General features: G+C 40.5%; 1 protein-coding gene across 8 annotated transcripts in view; it reads left to right on the forward strand.

The window, feature by feature from the left end:
• The window catches only part of LOC122718425 (dystrophin, isoforms A/C/F/G/H), a 420738-nt gene that overhangs the window by 84562 nt on the left and 318381 nt on the right, over positions 1–17795 (forward strand). For all 8 annotated transcript variants that reach the window (XM_043943440.1, XM_043943444.1, XM_043943448.1 and 5 more), the window contains one exon: positions 9407–9512. In XM_043943440.1, coding sequence (XP_043799375.1) covers positions 9407–9512 — 106 coding nt within the window. The remainder of the gene's footprint in view (positions 1–9406; positions 9513–17795) is intronic.

The following is a 17795-nucleotide window of genomic DNA, read 5'->3' on the forward strand; positions in this document are numbered from 1 at the left end:
CGATAAATTCGCGCGCGAAATATCTGTGCAACACGGGAGTGCAACCCGGGAGTGCAACACGAGAGTGCAACGTGCAACGGTGGACGAACGGTCCTGAATGGGCGAGCACGAGCCGCGGGCAATATACACGCATGTACACACGCGTACGTATACAATATATACGAATATATACGAATATATACGAAGGAGAAACGAAACGTCTGCCGCGGCCGTGTAAATAAACAAAGGGGATCGTTGTCTGTTCGTGGAAACGAACGACGCGCGCGTGGTGGGGAAAGGAAAAACAAGTCGAATCGTTTAGTCGGCTTGTAAAGGGCGTACGCGATGGATCGAAAGGAGGCAGCCGGCGGCTCGAGTAGCTTCTCCGGGTGCACGAACACTCTCCAGCTGCGATTCAACGTGAGTATACACACGATAGTTACCTTCCGCGTATTCGAAGGCGAAGAAACGCGTGGGAAGGGAGGGGGGGGGGGAGTGGCGTACTAATATTTGCCTGCATTTAACGGGTTTAATGATGGTGGGGCGGGTGGAGGGATTTATTGCTAGGCTCGGTTGTACGACGGTTGCTCCTCACCGACGTAGAGCGGGCGAAAGGAAACACGGCAGAATTACGAGGCTTGTGGTGGTATCCAAGCCTGTCCGATTCCGTAAAGTGGCATCTCTCTCTCTCTCTTATTTCGGTTCCCTGTTTAATTCGGTTTTGCAATTCGAGTGAATGCAATTCAAAAGTCGTGTTTCCTTGTATACGCGAGTTAAAGTTGAGTTGTCCTTGTAAAGTTTCTTCTTCTTCTTTCTCGTTTTCTCGTAGTTTTTAATAATAGTTTTTAATAATTTGGAAGGAAAGAAGGAACGTTTACGAAATATATTTTTATTACGCAGTTTTCTGTGATACTTCTCGTGGTAGAGATAAGAAACCGTACGTAACGCGTCATCAAAATAAAGTCAGTGTTTTCGGTTTATGTTATCTTAATCTCTTTATCTTGTTCAACCGTCGAAACTATCCTTCGTAATATATTTACGCGGACAATCGATAAATACGACAATAGATTCTATTCCTATTCCTCGATAGACTCTCTCTTCCCCCCCTTCCTTCTTCTTCTCTTAGTTGAAAGATTGTGGAATCGATCGAACCGTTCGAATCTCAGGAAATCGAACCTTAGACGATTTCGTTTTAAGAAATTTAGAATTTAGAGGAAAGAGACTAGGTCGTGTCCCCTTTGATGCGGTTAAAAAACGAATTTCACGCGAATATTGAAGGAACGCGGGGAACGCGTCTCTGAGGTTTCCTGGGTCGCGTTCTTCCGGGATAAATCGTACGGCCACGGTTGCCCGATAATTTCGTTTTTTTTTTTCCCTTCCCCTGGTCGGTGGTGGTCGGTTCGCTTCTTTACCGGCCGCAATGCAATAACACCGTTTCCCCCTTTGACGTTACCCTCTTCCCCGCGAGGATAGCCACGGCGAACCGCTTTACCGGGCAAATAGAAAAGAAAATTAACGACGTCAGTGGAAATCTTCTTACCAAAAACCATGCTGGTTTCGCCGAGTTTTTTCCGTCCTGGGTGTAGACCGAGTTGCAGGGAGATATCCTTTGTTATTCGTCGTAATTCTACTTTCTTTTCGGCCCCCTCTCGCCTCCGATTCTTCTTTATTTCTTCACCCTTTCTTTGTACCCTTTCTTCCCCCTTTCTTTCTTTCGTTCCTTCATTTCTCTACGAGTAGACGTAGTGTTTTTCGGCTGTATCCCAGAATGGTAACTTTCTTACATCACGTCCAGAACAGCGTCTCGTTACTCTTGCAACTTTGCGATCGTTAGTTCCGGTTCGTAGGCGAAACTGCAACATAAACGGGCCGACTCGTACGTTTCCTCCTCTGGTGGCGGTAATTCACGCCTGGCTCGCATTAATTATCGATCAATCCCTAAGCTGTTGAGCCCTCCTGGCGCGGTTACTGGTACTGGTTGCTTGTAGGGATTCTTTTTATGGGTTAAACGGGTAGGATAGGGTTCGAACCTTGATTCGAAGGGATGTAATCCTTTGATTTTTAAAGGATTTTGGTAATTAAAAAAAATAGGAGGGGGAAAAGAGCGATGTTTAAATTTAAAAGGAGAAGGAAAAAATTTCAATACGAATAATTTTACGTGCAATAATTATTGGCGAAAGTAATTCGAACGAAGTAAATATCTTATAGGAAAATTCATCCAATTTAAATATATTTTTTTAAAAAAGTAAAATAAAAATTCCATTTTTTACATGTATAATCTTGTTTGAGAATATTTTTTTAAAATAGAGCGACGCATCTGAATATTTTACATTTAATGTTCCGCTCTATTTCGCATAACAGAATTACATTTTAAAAGAAACAGTTATTAATGATGCATCTCCATCCTGATACTTGGTTAAAAAAAATTCGTATACATATATTTTCGACAATTTATACCGATTCGAATTCACTTTTACGAATTTCCGAAAAATTTATCGAAAAAATTCGGCTGAAATAATTGGATCTCGTCAATTTCAAGAATACGATTTGTAAAATTTGTTGCGTTTTATTCACTCGATTAGTTATTTCCGTTTAACGAGCCATAATTTTGCAATCGGTGATAAAGCTTTTCTACTCCACACTCCATAGATCGAAACTCTCAGACGTTTGTTAATATCGTTGAGTCCAGTTTTCGGGTTATACGCGAAAGCCCGTGTGTCATCTCTCCTCCGGCATTTCCATTAACGAAACTATCGTACACATCAAACGTACATACGTCTCCACTCGATTTCCGCTCGCTTTAGAACCAAATTCGATTTCGTTTTTTATTAAATATTAGTTAACCGTTTTACGTAGCTGATCGATCGCTGTCAGTTGATGCTCCCATTATTCATAACCGGGACAAAATGTCTCGTGAACGTACCTGTTTCAATTTCCTCTTGACAAGCTTGCGTGCCACCGACACCGGTGGTGCGTCATCTGTTAACCCCTTGGAACGAATATCTCGGAGATATTTTTTTTTCTGAGGAAGCCAATCTTTGTGCAAGGTTACAAGCTTTTCCATTCGCCATCTTCCACGAAAAAAAAACGGAGGGAAGAGCACAAAGAAGTGTCTCTTCGAGATTAAAATGATCATACGTTGCAATTAATTGTAAACTCGGATTTGGTAGAACCGGCGCGTCCACTCAGCCCTGTCTCTCGCGCAGTAGAACAGCCATACAATTAAAGCGACATTTCTGTCGGACACGTTTCATATTCCCCTCATGTTGTTATATTCAAATGCTCATTTCCTACGAAATTTTACTTTACTTACTTTTCGTTTTTTTAAAGAGGATTGAGAAAATAAAATCGCGTAAGATTTCGACAATTTCTCGATACTTTTTCACGCGAAACGCAACGCAAGTTTGATCAAAGTTGATGATCCGAGTTTTCATATTTTGCAACGATTACGAGAAGCAGAACGAAATGATGAAACAAAGGAAGTAAGACGCATCTTTGTCGTTTATGAGGAAATATTTCATAGTTGGAAAATTATTATTCGAGGTTGACGAGGGTTTAACCGGCAATTTATCTTGCGTCCATCGCGCGCAACGCATTCTTTGAAAGGATGAAAATCCTCCTTCGCGATAACGCAGTCTTCTTCGCCGATCGGTCCATAACTTCCTCTTTCAATTACGTTCTAATTGGATTCGTAGGAAAAGACGTCCGACATCTTCCCTCGTCGTGATTATTCAACCGAGTTTTAACTCGAGAAAAAAAATCGTGCTCGAAGCTTTAACTTAACTTGAACGATGAAGGAAACGATTTTTTAGAGAAAATATTATATGACCGTGGTGAAAGATACGTGGTGAAAGGATGTTAAATAATAACGTGAGACGCTTGTGATAATAAAAGAACGAATATAGAAATGAAGAAAGATAGAAATTGGTTAAACGAGTATTAAAAAATTAATGCAAAGTAGATGTTTGCGAGGAAGGAATGCTTGATCAGATGTGCGAAGTCAACGTGTTTGCGTTGTTAAAATCGAGGGACAGTGCCAGTTTTCATTTGCATACTCGGATGAAATAGATCACGCGATTAGATATTAAAGAGAAGGAGAGAGAGGGTACACGGGACACGAGAAACACATGATTTGAAACCGTTCGTCAAACATTATCGCTCGTAGCCTCGTATTTTATCTTCTCCATTGAACGATGTGTTATCGTTCGCGAAGCGAAATTTCCTATGATTTAGTCAACCCGGTGGCGCACCGTTAATTATTCAAGACTTATCTGAAACAACATGCGGCCTGTTGTGCGGCGAGGGAAATTGCAATTACGCGTGTGCCTGAACCGCCGGCTTTTCACGACTCTACAAACTTAATGGCGTAATAACGCGACGTGAAAAGAAGCTAACCGTGTCAAGGATGGGAGATAATCCTCTTCTTCTAATAAAAGGAAAAAAAAAAAAAAAAAAAAAAGAAGAAAAAGAGGCGATAAAAAATCCGAGTCGAGGCGGAATAGTTGATGCTGTAGAAGCGAATTATACGAATTTTTTCCCTCCTCCCTTTCCCCTTTCGTTCTTTTTCCCTCCCCCCACGTTTCGCGAACATTAATTAAGATTACTAAGTCGTGTTGTGCCGCTCGTGTACGTGCATCGGTACACGAAAAGAAAAAAAAAAAAAGAAAAAGGAAGGGAGAAACGGAGAGAAAAAGGAAAGGTTGAAATGAAATATGTATATATATATATAGAGAGAGAGAGAGAGAAAAAGAGGGAGAAAAAGAAAGAAAAAATGCATGACCGAAAAACGCAGTCAGTTCGTAGAACGGATTAAAATGGACGCGACAGGAGGCGTTTTCTGGATATCACTTTTTCAACGGGAACGATAACATTCAGAATGTTGGGGGAGAGGGGGAAGGGGGGAGGCACCTGGTATCTATTGAAATTCCCGTGGCTCCTGTTCCAACGGTTCAAATCCTACGGGTTTTCCATTGGTTATCGCGAAAAGAGAGACGAGAATGTGACAAGCTACTTCTGCTCCCTTCTGCCTTTTCAACGAATTGGCGCATACCGTTCGGTTAACGTTTCGATCTATGGTTAGACCTTTCGATTCAACGCCATCGATATCCCTTTTCGTTGGGAGAAGTATCGAAGGATATCGAAATGGGGGGCGACCATGGGGCGATTAAACGCGATTAACGTGGATTGGAATGACGAATGTGGTACAGGGAACGAAGGGTATTCATCGATGAAAGCATCGAAACGTGGTGTAACGATCGTCAAAACTTTGATGTCGGGATTCGCTGTAGCTTTGTATATTTTGTTCATTCTTTTGTTATCTCGCTTCTTTAATCCGATGGAAAATTTAAAAATTTGATATAAATTTTATCAGCATAAAGAAAGTTGCATAATTTTTGAAAACTGTTCAAGGGTTTGGCTTGGATTAGCATCCCCTTCAAATTTTAAAATTCTAAAATTCTAGAAAGCGATTTAGAATTATAAAAATCTAGAATTCTGAAATTCAAGAATCCTAGAATTCTAAAACTTTTTAGACACGGAATTTATGGAGCTTTGGAACTCTAAGTGACTTAAAATTTTAAAACTCGAGAAACTGTAGGAATAATAGAGTTCCAGAATTTCCAGGCAACTCGATAATAATTCTTAGACCTTAAAAAAATTAAAAAATTCAATTCACCTCTTCGTTGAATCCACGTCTAATATTGCGATGCATCGAATCCCTCTTCGCCTTTTTTCTTTTTTTTTTTTTTTCTTTTTTTTCACACTCTTCATGATTCGAGTGCACAGAGGTGTAACACGGTTGTTTCGCATGCAAAATACATCCGCGTAAAATTCGAACGCGTCCTTGGTCGATGGTCTCTTCAACGCCACTCGTCCCCATAAATCTCGTTGCATTTTCACGTAACATTAACAGAGTTCGTTTCACGCATGACAAAGTCACCATTATCCAAGTGTCCACTCGGGACACTCTTGTCTTTAACTTTGTATCTACATAACGACGCGATGCATCACCATACATTATATCGAACGGGTCGGGGTCGTTTCCATATTTTCGTGCCTCCTCGCCTTCTTGAGCTTCACTCCATATATATATATACATATATATGGAGCTGAGTTTTCCATGCCGCCGGTGACACGGAAGTAACGCACGATCGATTACACGCGAGGCTTATAAATAACTTCGTTTATGCGCGGTCGTACGAAGTTGAGATTAAAAACGGAAGAAACGAAAAAAGAACCACTGTTTATACGAGTCTTCGGTAAATAGATTTATATAATTGGATATATATAATAAGAATTTATCTAATTGTCTTTTGATAGGAGTCAGTTTGATAGGAGATTAATTTATGAGAGGATTTTACGAAATATCGAATCGATGTGTATCGAGTAAAAGTAGAGTCGTTTGTTTATATGATTCTGTCGAGGAAGAAATAGATTATTTGTATATAATAGGAATTCTCTTTGTCAATTATGATTTTTTTTTTTATTCATTTAATTTAAGAATTCACGTTCACACGAGAAAGAAAATACTTTATTATGAAATATTTTTCTTAAAATTCGTAGCAATGTAACGAATACGTATGAAATATATTTTCAATTACATTATATTAAATGGGATTCGTGGACGTGGATTCGTATAAGTGGACTGACGCTCGACGATGTATCGGGTAATAAAAGCTCAAAGGTTAAGGTTTAATCGGTATTAAATTTTTCATTCGTTCGTATAAACGGAAAAATTTCATTTTATTCGGAGAGGGGGGAATATGAAAAAATAACGAACGAAAGTTATCTATTTCGAAAGCTATTAAGCGCATGTTGAAAATTTGATCGGATATAAAGTCAAAAGTGGAACTATCCCTTGACGAGAAGAAAGAAAATGGATTACCAAGATTAACAGAGTAATCCGGCCAGTTTCGATCTGGCTAATTCGACGACACACAGCTGACGGAGAGATAGAGGGTGGGTGGGTTCAGCATCGAGCGAAATTGGATGTGGCTGTTCGCTGATAAAAAAAAGTCCTCCTCCGAGACTATTAAGATATTCGATATATCGATCATTGTTCGAAACTTTTATCGATAATTGAATTCTTTTTTCTTTTTTTTTTAATAATACACGATGTTTTTTTTTCCGTTCGTGTAATCGGCCCATAATTCATCCAAATTCTATTCATCCGGTTAAATGATTAATCGTGAAACGTTCAATCCTCCCCCTCCAAAAGAGAACGTTGATCATTTAACTGTCATTACGTCTCTTTTCGTTTAGCAACTGAGTGAATAACATTTTTTTTTGAAAGGGCAAAAATATTTTTATAACACACGAATATCATCTCCGACAAGAAATGAATTTTCGAATTTTTTCCCATGGATGTAATCCATAATCCGTAATCCAAATCCTGCTTCATTATTATCTGGAAAGGAGACGTAATGACGTTAAACGAACATTTTCTTCTTTGGAAAGATGGAAATTTTTTTATAACACATTTTTTCCCATTTATATAATCGATCCGTAATTTATTCCACAAATTTATATTCACAGTTGCCAAACGAAAAGAGACGTAAAATGACGTTAAATGATGAAGGTTCCGGAGGGAGGGGAGGATCGAACGTTTCACGGTTAGCCGACTATAGGAAAATTAATTTGATCGTTAGGCGAGAATGGGATTAGGATTCGGTGTAGTCGGGCGCGAAAGAGGCAGTCGTTCGCCTTTTCCTTTCATCTCGCCACGCTCCAGATTAGCAAGGCTTAACACGGTTATTGTTTTCGTAATCCTCCGAGTATCTCTTGTTCGATAAACATTTTCCCACGTAAACGATCGCGGGTGAGCGTGAATTCTCCCTCCTCGACTTAATAATAAGTCCCATTTTATTATTTAAATCACATTAACGGGACATGGATGAATTAATGAAACCTCGTCGTCTACGAGGGAGTATCGTTTTTTTTTTNTTTTTTTTTTTTTTTTTTTTTCGATGACAAACGATCAAACGAACGATACGATAAAGATGAATTTGTTTGGCTGGAGAAGCTTTCAAGCAACAGGACTTTGAGTTTCCGCTGTTGCATCTTTTATCTAGATTGCATCGTTTGGTTCGATCGTACCAACGACAAGAAAAATTTCTTTCTTTGAAAAGAATTCGTTTTCCACGATCCCTTATATATATATATATATCGTATGAATCTTCTTCCTTCTTTCTTTATGAAAACAAGCTTTCGAGCTACGAAGGCTTGGAAATCTCATAAATTTATTCATATATCCTTTGGTGGTTCGCCTTTGTAGCTTCGTTTCAATCAGATAAATTGATACTTTTAATCAGCTTAAAAGACTCTCAATGAAATACGGGTAAATTCTGGCCGCTTTTAATAGACGGTTTTCGACGAGAAGTCGTGATATTCGTATATACCCGTGTGTATATACGTTAATGCTCTCGCGATCGATAACGATGCGGGGGATGCAACAATGATGTCAGTAAGTCATTTTAATACATTTCTACTTTCCGTCGAATATAAAGGGAAGGAGGGAGGGAGGGAGGGAGGGAGGAGGGAGTTTTAATTAGTTACCGTTTCGCGTGATTTTATTGCACGGTCGTAATAATCGCGTGCGATGACAGAACAGGATAATAATACACGTTTCGTTCGCAATATGCTAATGAGGTTTTCAAAAAGCCCGGAGTCCCCGTGGCTTCCAACAATGGGCTGCGAAAATGGTAGCTCGGTTTCTAGAATGTCTACGACCGATCGATAGGCCCAGTGTAGTAGAAACCAGTTACAACGAAGAGGCAGAAACAGGTGATCGACCCGTACCACCATTTCGTAGAACGTTTTACGTCGTTTCGTGGAGAATATTTATGAATATTTTTCCACGTGGAGGAAATTAAAAAAAAAAAAAAAAGAAAGAAATGTTTTNAGGAAAAAAAAAAAAAAAACGGAGAATCATTGCAATTTGATTCCAATCAAAGTTTTCGATAGTTTATGGTTATTTACCGAACGAATGATTGTTGATCGATTGGTACCTTTTTTTAGGTTATCAATTTTGATTTATCGCATGCTACGTATTTGTATTCGGTTTCAATTAAAAAGATGAAAAGAAAAAAAAAAGGAAAATATAAATAGAATAAAAATCAGATATTTTTTTTAACGAAATAAACAGCGAAACCAGTCATTGCGGTTTGATCCAACAAAAATTTTCCAAGTGTTCGAATATTAACGAAGTTGGTTTTTGATCGGTAGAACCTTTTATAGATATGGATATAAATTTTGATTTACTGCGTATTTAAAAAGAAAAAAAAAAAAAAATACGCGTATAGATGATCGAAAGAGAACCATCATCATTCTCGTTTTCAATCGAGGCGCGCAACGTTTAGTCTCTTTTAAAAAAATTGTAAACTGCGATGACGTTTTAATAACTAAATTAATTCTTGTTTGGTTTGCACAGGATGTCCTACGAGAGCTGGGGCAGAAAAAGCCGCAGTTGGACGAGCTGGTGCACACGGCGGAAGCGCTTCGCGCGGACACGAATAGACAGCAAGTGCACGGCAAAGGTAAGCTCATTTTTATCCGTTTCAACGCTTTTTAATTCACAGAAATTTTTATTTTCGCGTCTCCATTTAATCCATATCGCTTCAATCCCGTTTCGTTTCGTATTATCATTCTCTTATGTGCTCGTCGATTACTTATCGTCATGAGAGATCACTCTAAATTCGCTCATCGAGTTAGGCGATAAAGATAATTTTTTAAAATATAAAATAACAATATCAAAAACGGGTGGTTCAAAAACCAGGATGGAAGATGGAAATTCAATGATGAAGAGCGAGAATCTATCTTCATCGCGACGGATCGGATATACGTATCGATAACCAACGACTTTAATAAGTTTTTGTCATCGTAATTGATAGCAGCGACTACTGCTTGCCAAGCACTTTTCAGTTCTCCGACGAATTTCAGAAGTTTAATTATCGGCCTTGATTGCTCGGCCAAAGCCTGTAATAAATTGAACCATCTGTTCGATTGGACAGCTACTTATTATACCAAGTATCTTGCTCCAGACCGTTCTTTCGAATCGTTTCTTATTCGTCTGATTGAATGGATCTGCGTGCGCAAGATTCTTCCACGGAGTTCTTATGAAATCGTCGTCAATTTGTCTTTTTTCCTGTACATACAGGATGATTCGAACGAAGGGATGATAGAAAAAAACTCAAATACAATTGTAATTGTATCTAAAAATTTCGCGAACAGATTTTTTTCCAAACGATTCTACTTCTCTCAATAATCTTGGTTATCTTGGTCTTCTCGACAGAGTTCTTCATATTTCTCAGAAATTTTTTTAATTAATTTCTACGTTATTTTTCCTCTAATTTCAATTCAATTTCCATTCAAAAAAGGGTTCAGTTCAAATTCTTTTTCACTCTCGATATATGAAGAGGAAGACGAATAATATTTATCCTCCGTTATCGTCGACACCATTAATATTTTTCGACGATAATTAGAGCCGTTCGATCGAGGAGTCATCCGGGCGTTGGAAATTACCTCAGATAACCGTTTGAAGGGTGGGATTCGATTTATTCGGAAACTTTTTAAATCGCCGCGAATCTGGCGCGGATTGACGCGATGGAGGGTCGAGCGCGGAGATTAACGGCGGTGCCGTTAATTGTTTCAAGAGCCCTGGAAAACTCTCTCTCTCTCTCTCTCTCTCCCGCCAATGTCGCATTGTTCCTTCTATATTAGCGTGCCGGTACTTGTCAGTCCCGTCTGCTACTACTACGCTCGTGCATTATAGCCAGACGATTCTTTCGTCCATTGTTTTCAACAGGGCGCCCACTCTGCGTGAAATAGGGAAGAAAGGGTTCGCGTACCGAGCCCTATCAAACAGTTGGTGGCCATCCCTTGCGGTAATGCGTTCCTCTTTCGAGAATTCTTATTAATACGCGCCTTCCCTTCTCCGTTGCGTTGTGCATCGATGGCGATGGAATTTTAGAATTTCTTCCTCGGGTGATATCGATAAATGCTCTGTTAATTAAGAATATTAGAAAACTTGTAAATTTTTCGCTTTTTCCATGAATTAATTGCGAATTAATCGAACGAAGAAATTCCACATTCCGCTTCTCTTCTATAGCAAAAATTCTTCGTCATTCTCCTTGCCAATTATGGAATTTATAAAAATGAAAAGAACTCGATTCGATATTCACTTCGAAACGGAAGAATCTATCTCCCAATAGAAGTTCAGGGAAGGGAAAAACTTGGATGCACAAGTGGAAGTTAACATCGTGTGTGTCAAAAGTTTATCGCTTGGCGGTAAATGGAAAAATAAAAAGCTACCACCCCTCCTTTTATCGATTTAAAAAGCGGTTTTCCAGAGGGGATGGGAATGTCGATGTCTGGTTTTTCGTCTTGGCTGGCGTGCACGTGCCTCCTGGAGATTGAACCGATGCCGAAGTGGGCCGACACGGCAACCTCGGCTTATAGTTATATCGAAAGGTGGCTGCTATTTCGGCCGCTCTCCACGAGTGGAGATTTTTCATAACGGTTATCAAACCACCCTTGTAAATGTGCACCCTGGTTGAAGCGTTGCTGTTCCCTCACACCCTTTAATTACCAGCACGAAACATCCGGGACATGCTAACGCTCTCGCGTTTCACCTTCGTTACTTCGTTCCATCCTCCTTGCTCTTCTCCTTCCGATGTTGCACGTTTCGTGCCTTCTTCCATTTTGTTTCTCTCGTTGTGAGGAGAACGCACTTCTAACTTTCCCGCATTACGTCGAAACGTTAATTGTGCGTATTTTCTTCCTGATGAAGATGAAACATCGCTCTACGAGGATGAATATCAACGAGCTTGAAAATATTCCGATGGATGCATTTTTATTAATTCATCACAAAAGTATTCGAGGATAAAATAAACGCGATTGTTTGCTCGGAACGAAGCACGGAGAGAAGGAATGGTTCTATACGAAAAGTGGAAAAATAAGTTGACGAATGACTTCGCCAGTTCGTTTACATAAATGTTTCTTCGCGTTAAATTAACTGGAGTAGAAATCTCTTTAAGGTTTATTGAATATGCATTTGGAGTTAAGACAGGATGGTTTCAGCTTGAAATACGACTTCAGTCTCGGTCGTTCGAGCTACTCGATATCGGTTTCGGTTTATTTCTCGAAAAAGGAGGATGCGGATGGATGCATCCGGCTGCCACGTATTCTACCTCGCCGCATTGATTCCTTTTCAACCGGATTTCGTATTCGTCGCCACAGCTCGCGCGACTTCTGGCGAATAACCGTAGGGAAGAAGCAATAGAAGGGAAAAAGTGGAAAACGTCTCGAGATAAGGCATCGTTCCCCTCTTTTGTTCCGTGCGACGGTTACGTTCAGTCAACGTTCAGGAACTTTCTTTGAGGAGAATTCCGCGCATTGTCTTTAAGCATGGCGTAAGCTTGATCGAATACTTGATCCTCTTCGGCATTGTTGCCAAAACTCCCCGCGGAATTAAATTCTTGTCGTTGATTAAACTCCGACTATCGGAGGGTTAAAAGATTTTCGCGACGAATCGCGAAAGGAGAAATATTAAAGAAATTTTTCGAGCCATGTAATTTCGACCTCCATATAAAAAATATGGAGAATATCGAAGATGGAAAGAATTCGAATTGAAATATCGAAGGAACTTTGCACGTCTCCTCGAAAGAAACTTCTTTCCAACGTCGTTTCGGATACGTTTCATATTCCCTCCGGCAAACGTTAAAAATTCGCAAAAGGTGAAGCGAAATTGGATAATATTTGCATCATCGTATTTACCGAAATTCCACGCTACGAGATTCGCCGCTCGCGATATATAAGCGTATCATTTGCATAAACGTATTTCGCGTTATACACGCGCTGCCTCGTTCCAAATACACGCATTACCGAGCATGTATTAATAATAATTGTAGAAACGCGTTAACGGCCGATAATGCAACGTCGAGGTTGTGGACGCATTCTCGAGGTTGGCTCGAAAGCCTCCGCGTCGCATTCCTGCGTTCAGCTTTCGGGATGCACACCCACCTCGGCCACGGTGATAGGATCGTGTGCGAGGCCAACTTGTACCCCCCTCCCCCCAGGAATGAAGGGAACAACCACTTTCAAAGCCGAACAGCGTGCACCACGACAGAATGGTTGTTGCGCGTAACACCCTTTGGGGATAAACCGTGCCAATAACGCACGAATTTCTTACGTCGTAGACGCCATTCCTTTCGAATTTTTGAACCCGAATGAGAATTTTACGTTACAGGTTGCTTAACGTCCACCCGTCGAGCATTCGATTTTTGAATCTGGAGACTCGAAAGTGTCAATATTTTTCTTTTTCTTGGAGCTTTTCCGTAAATAAAGTTGAGATCGGTTCATGCTCAGCCTCGCAACCTGTTGCGAACAGGTTGGCATTCTCTTTATATCGAGATGTTTCATAATGGAGTCGATGAAGCACGGTCCTGCTTCTCTGGAAGGGACCCATAAAGGGGATTAAGCGAGAGAGAGAGAGAGAGAGAAAGGGAGAGATATCGAATCTTGATTCACGGAGGAGGGACACGATTGGCCTGGCTTTTATAACCGCTCTTGTAGGGAAAAATATTTTTATTAACATCGAGGGCTGTTTGATCTCCGAATGATGAATCGTTGTATCGAATCGTTGTTCATGAAAAAACACAGGACGCGCAGGGTATACAGCGGCGTATTGTCCAAGTAAATACGCAGAATCGATGTGATAGCCGGATAAACGCGTCTATTCGCAATCGACACTCCTTTTTCTATCGTTGCTCACGTCCATTATAATCCGATTAACCGATTATTTACACCGTTTCCTCTTTTATTCTCGCGAAATGGAAAAAGGAGGAATAATTCTTCTCTCACTTCTTTCCTCGCATTCGACATAAATAATAAAGTATTTAGTTCACACACAACTATAGTTTGGAAAAACTATGATGTACGATTACATTGAGAAAATGTTTCGTTTCCCTGAAAATATATCGATATCCTCGAATTTACCGATCCGTTCGAATTCGTCGATTTCTTAACAAATTTCGTGTAGAAAGAGAGAGAGAGAGAGAGAGAGAGAGAGAGAGAGAGAGAGAGAGAGAGAGAGAGAAGTTTGGTTTTCGTTCTATCGTTTATCTTGTCCGAAAGAGAAAAATATTCTCGTTTTGCCACGTAGGTTTTCAGGGGAAAATTTCCACGTTTCACCGACCGATTACTCCTCTTGCACCGCTCGCCACTTCGCAATTACCCTGAATCTATGGCAACTTAGGAGCGTTGCATATCTCCCAAATTATACGTACTTAAGGTAACTTATTGCGACTAAGGTATCAGGACGCCTCTCGCCTAATTGCTTAATTATGTCAATTAATGGGGGCGCAGGAAAGTTGCCAGCTCCGTTTCGCTTCCTCTCAGGTGGATGAAGTATGTCCGGAACGCTTCAGCCTCTGATACCCTTTCGCCTTGGGCTTTGAACCGATCCAGGAGAGAAAGAGAGAGAGGGAGAGAGAGAGAGAGAGAGAGAGAGGGAGAGAGAGAGTTCTTTGATTTCGAAGCGCGCGTTTTCTATTAGAAACCGTAAACCGTAAATTGTTAATTATTCCGGAAATACGAGTAGCTTTAACAATCTAGATAGCAATTTGTTTCGATTTACACCAGAGAGAAAAAGAGAGAGAGAGAGAGAGTATTCGTGTTGTGGAGTCGTTCGTTCGATTTTTCCTCGATTTGCTCGTTCGATTCTTCGATATTTGTTCACTCAACTTTTTTTTTTTGATTTATTTATCGCCGTCGGATTTATATCCGTCGTGATTTATCCTTCTTTGCTCGTGATGCGGCAGAAATGCTGTTTTTGTTGCGTTCAAGTTGTTGAGAAGAGAAGAAGTTAAGATTAATAGTGGGACCATCGTGGGACGAAGGTTAATAATCCCTTCTGTTTCATTTAATTCCATATCGCTTCCGTTCGGGATTATTTTTTCTTTTTTTTTTCCTTTTTTAAAGAATCGCGTGTAGACGGTCTGGAGACACGAGAAGAAAGAAATAGTTTTAATAAATGAAATATTTGCTTTTATCGAATCAAAGAAACTTCTTTCCTTCTCTTATATACTTTGAAAATTTAATCGAATCTAATTTAACAAAACGAGTTCAAGTTTTCATTGTTCCTTAAAGTTAGTTTGTAGTTTGCTTTCGATTAGATAAAATTCATCTCTTGAAAGAAAATTACATCTCTGAACGATCCTAATTCAGTTGATGATGACCTTTTCGAAGTTGTAAAATCACTCGTTGTTGCCTGACAGAAGTGCTTATTTTTCAATAAAACGTGCGTTTTCTTCCACGTTCTTTTTTTTTTACGAGGATACGAAAGAGGAAAAGAAAAGAAAAGAAAAAAAGAAAAAGAAGAGAGAGTGGAAAAGAGTGCTACAAACAAAATGGGAAATCGTTGATGGAGACATTATGCTTCCTCCATTACACACGATGAAGCTGCTTAAGAGCCGGTGTTGTTCGAGAAGATTGCTTTTTCTCTCTGGGAAAAAATTTGCTACCTCCGGGAAACCTGTCGTTTTGTGCATGGTCGAAGTTGTTGTATTAGAGCATTAGCAAGCTAATTGGATTTAAAAATGCAGCTTTCCGGCAGGAGTTTTCTGTCACGTTTTCTTCTTTGATGCCTCGCAGCCTTTCGTGGCTTCCTGAATAGAGAAAGCATCGCGTACAATGTAATTTGTGGCCCAGAGTACATATTAGTTTGGGCTAAAGTAATTTCGCTGCAGTCGCCCTCGCCGTTCTTCGCTTATCGAAGAATATCGTAATCCCATGTTTTTATTAATCCCGTCGATTGATAAGAATGTTAAAATACGTTAAAAGATTTGAAAAGATTTATTTTTGCGCTACTTTTGCGAGTTTGACTGGCAACTACTTTCGAGAAATATTCCCGAGAAACAACTTTCAACAAAGTTTCACTCCCAAACGTATTTTGCATTCTAAGTACGTTTTCGCGACGCGAGAATTCAAAGATCTCCTCGATATTTGTCTCGAGTAGAAAGATTTTACGAGATTCGCGATTTGAAAAACTCGTACGTGTCGAATCCTCGAAAGTCGTTCCCCTCGAAACGAAAATCTTGGGAGCGCAAAAAAAAGAAAAATATCTTTTCGTCGACCCTTCCAACGCGTTCCAATTGCTCGGCTTTGCGGCAAATCTCGTTTCGATTCCCGAGAAACGTATTTTCGAATCTTTGGCGAAACGCGACTCTTACGGATCGTCCAAACTAACCACGATGGATTCGCGTTTGGGGCGGATCTGCTGTCCACCTCCTAATATCCACCCTCATCCATTTGTTATAGAATCCACTCGCCATTCCACTTTTCTAAATCGGGGAATTTAGAAAACGCCTTAAACGTTCCAAACGCCTTCCTTCCGTTCGAAGAATTCGTTTCGTTTTTCAATATCTTTATTTCTCGAAACAAGAAACCAGCCACGCGATGCCTCGAGTTACTTGATGGCGGAATGGAGGGGAGTCTCTAGATACCCACCACCGGTTTTTCTGTGGTGGCACGTCCGGGCTCGTCTTCATTCCCGTCACGTAGTAAATGCATCCGAGGCAATTTTACGAACGCGTCATCCGAGCATTTTCATTTTCGGGGGAGAAGACACGGTGTATCAGCCGGTGTAACCGTTTCGTTGGTTGCGCGCGTCGTAAATCATGGGTATACCCGACGTTTACACATCCTTGCACGTTTGCTCGTCCCCTACGTAGGCGGTTATATCCGGGACACGCGGCTCTTGGTCTTGGTTACGTCTGGTTTCGCGGTTATCCCTGCGAGAAGAAAAATTCCACCTTTCGTCGAATACGAAATAACGTTCTTCCTTTAATTAAACGAAACGAAGCGCGATATTAATTGCCTGGATTAGGTATTCGAGCGGCGAGAGGGACGATAAATCACGAGAATGAAAGAGGAGGAAGAGACGGAAAGAGAAAAGGGAAAGGGAAACGTTTTGAAAAGATGGTAGTCCGTGTATGGAGGGGAAAGAAAAAAAGACAATCATCGATCTCGAAGTCTTTCTTCGTATATACGCATCTTCGATATCGACGATAAGACGCAGCATTTTCTTTCTCCTTTCGAACCAACGGTTCTCGTGGATCTAGCTTTAATAATTCACGTCAAGCGGATCCCCGATATGCCGGCCAAGAAAACGCTCCTGGGGAATTTGCTTTCGGTACATGGCTGCGTGTCGATATATTTTATTTACCGCTCCCTCCCCTCCCATTGATTCCTCCTCACAGCTTGATCTATGGATTTCTCTCCCCGGTATTCTTCACCATCTTGTTCGAATCGCGCGTTACGTCCATTCTTGCGCGTTTATCCGGACGTCGCGCGTACTCGTTATTTTGTCCGAGAAGGGAGAAGGAAGCACGATCCGAAGGTAAATCCGTGCACGCGGTTATTCCTTTTCCTTATCTCGCGACCGTTACTTGTTCTTATTATGGGGATTGGAGATTTCACGAAGAGACAAGTTTCGTTTTTGTCCAGTTACAAAGTAAAGTCGCGTTCCTTCGGGCTGTCATAAATTCAGGCTTTCTCCGACGCAACGTCTCCTACGTTTTCTTTTTTTTTTTTTTTCACGCCAACGGAGAATAACGGTGAGAGGGTAGAGAACGTGGAAATGTTGCAACGAGACAACTGTCTGGGAAATGATGTTGGCCATACGTTTGTGGATCTCTCTTATCTCGAGTCTCGTTCGTTCACATCTTCGAGATAACTTTTCACGCTTTCCCCTCTTGTTCCTAATAATTTTATTTTACAAGCTTCTGAATCTTCTGAATCGTTTTAAGTAATTATTTTAT

Source organism: Apis laboriosa, unplaced genomic scaffold (assembly GCF_014066325.1).
Source record: "Apis laboriosa isolate Shangri-la unplaced genomic scaffold, ASM1406632v1 scaffold63_cov154, whole genome shotgun sequence".
In the NCBI taxonomy this organism is placed as follows: Eukaryota; Metazoa; Arthropoda; class Insecta; order Hymenoptera; family Apidae; genus Apis; species Apis laboriosa.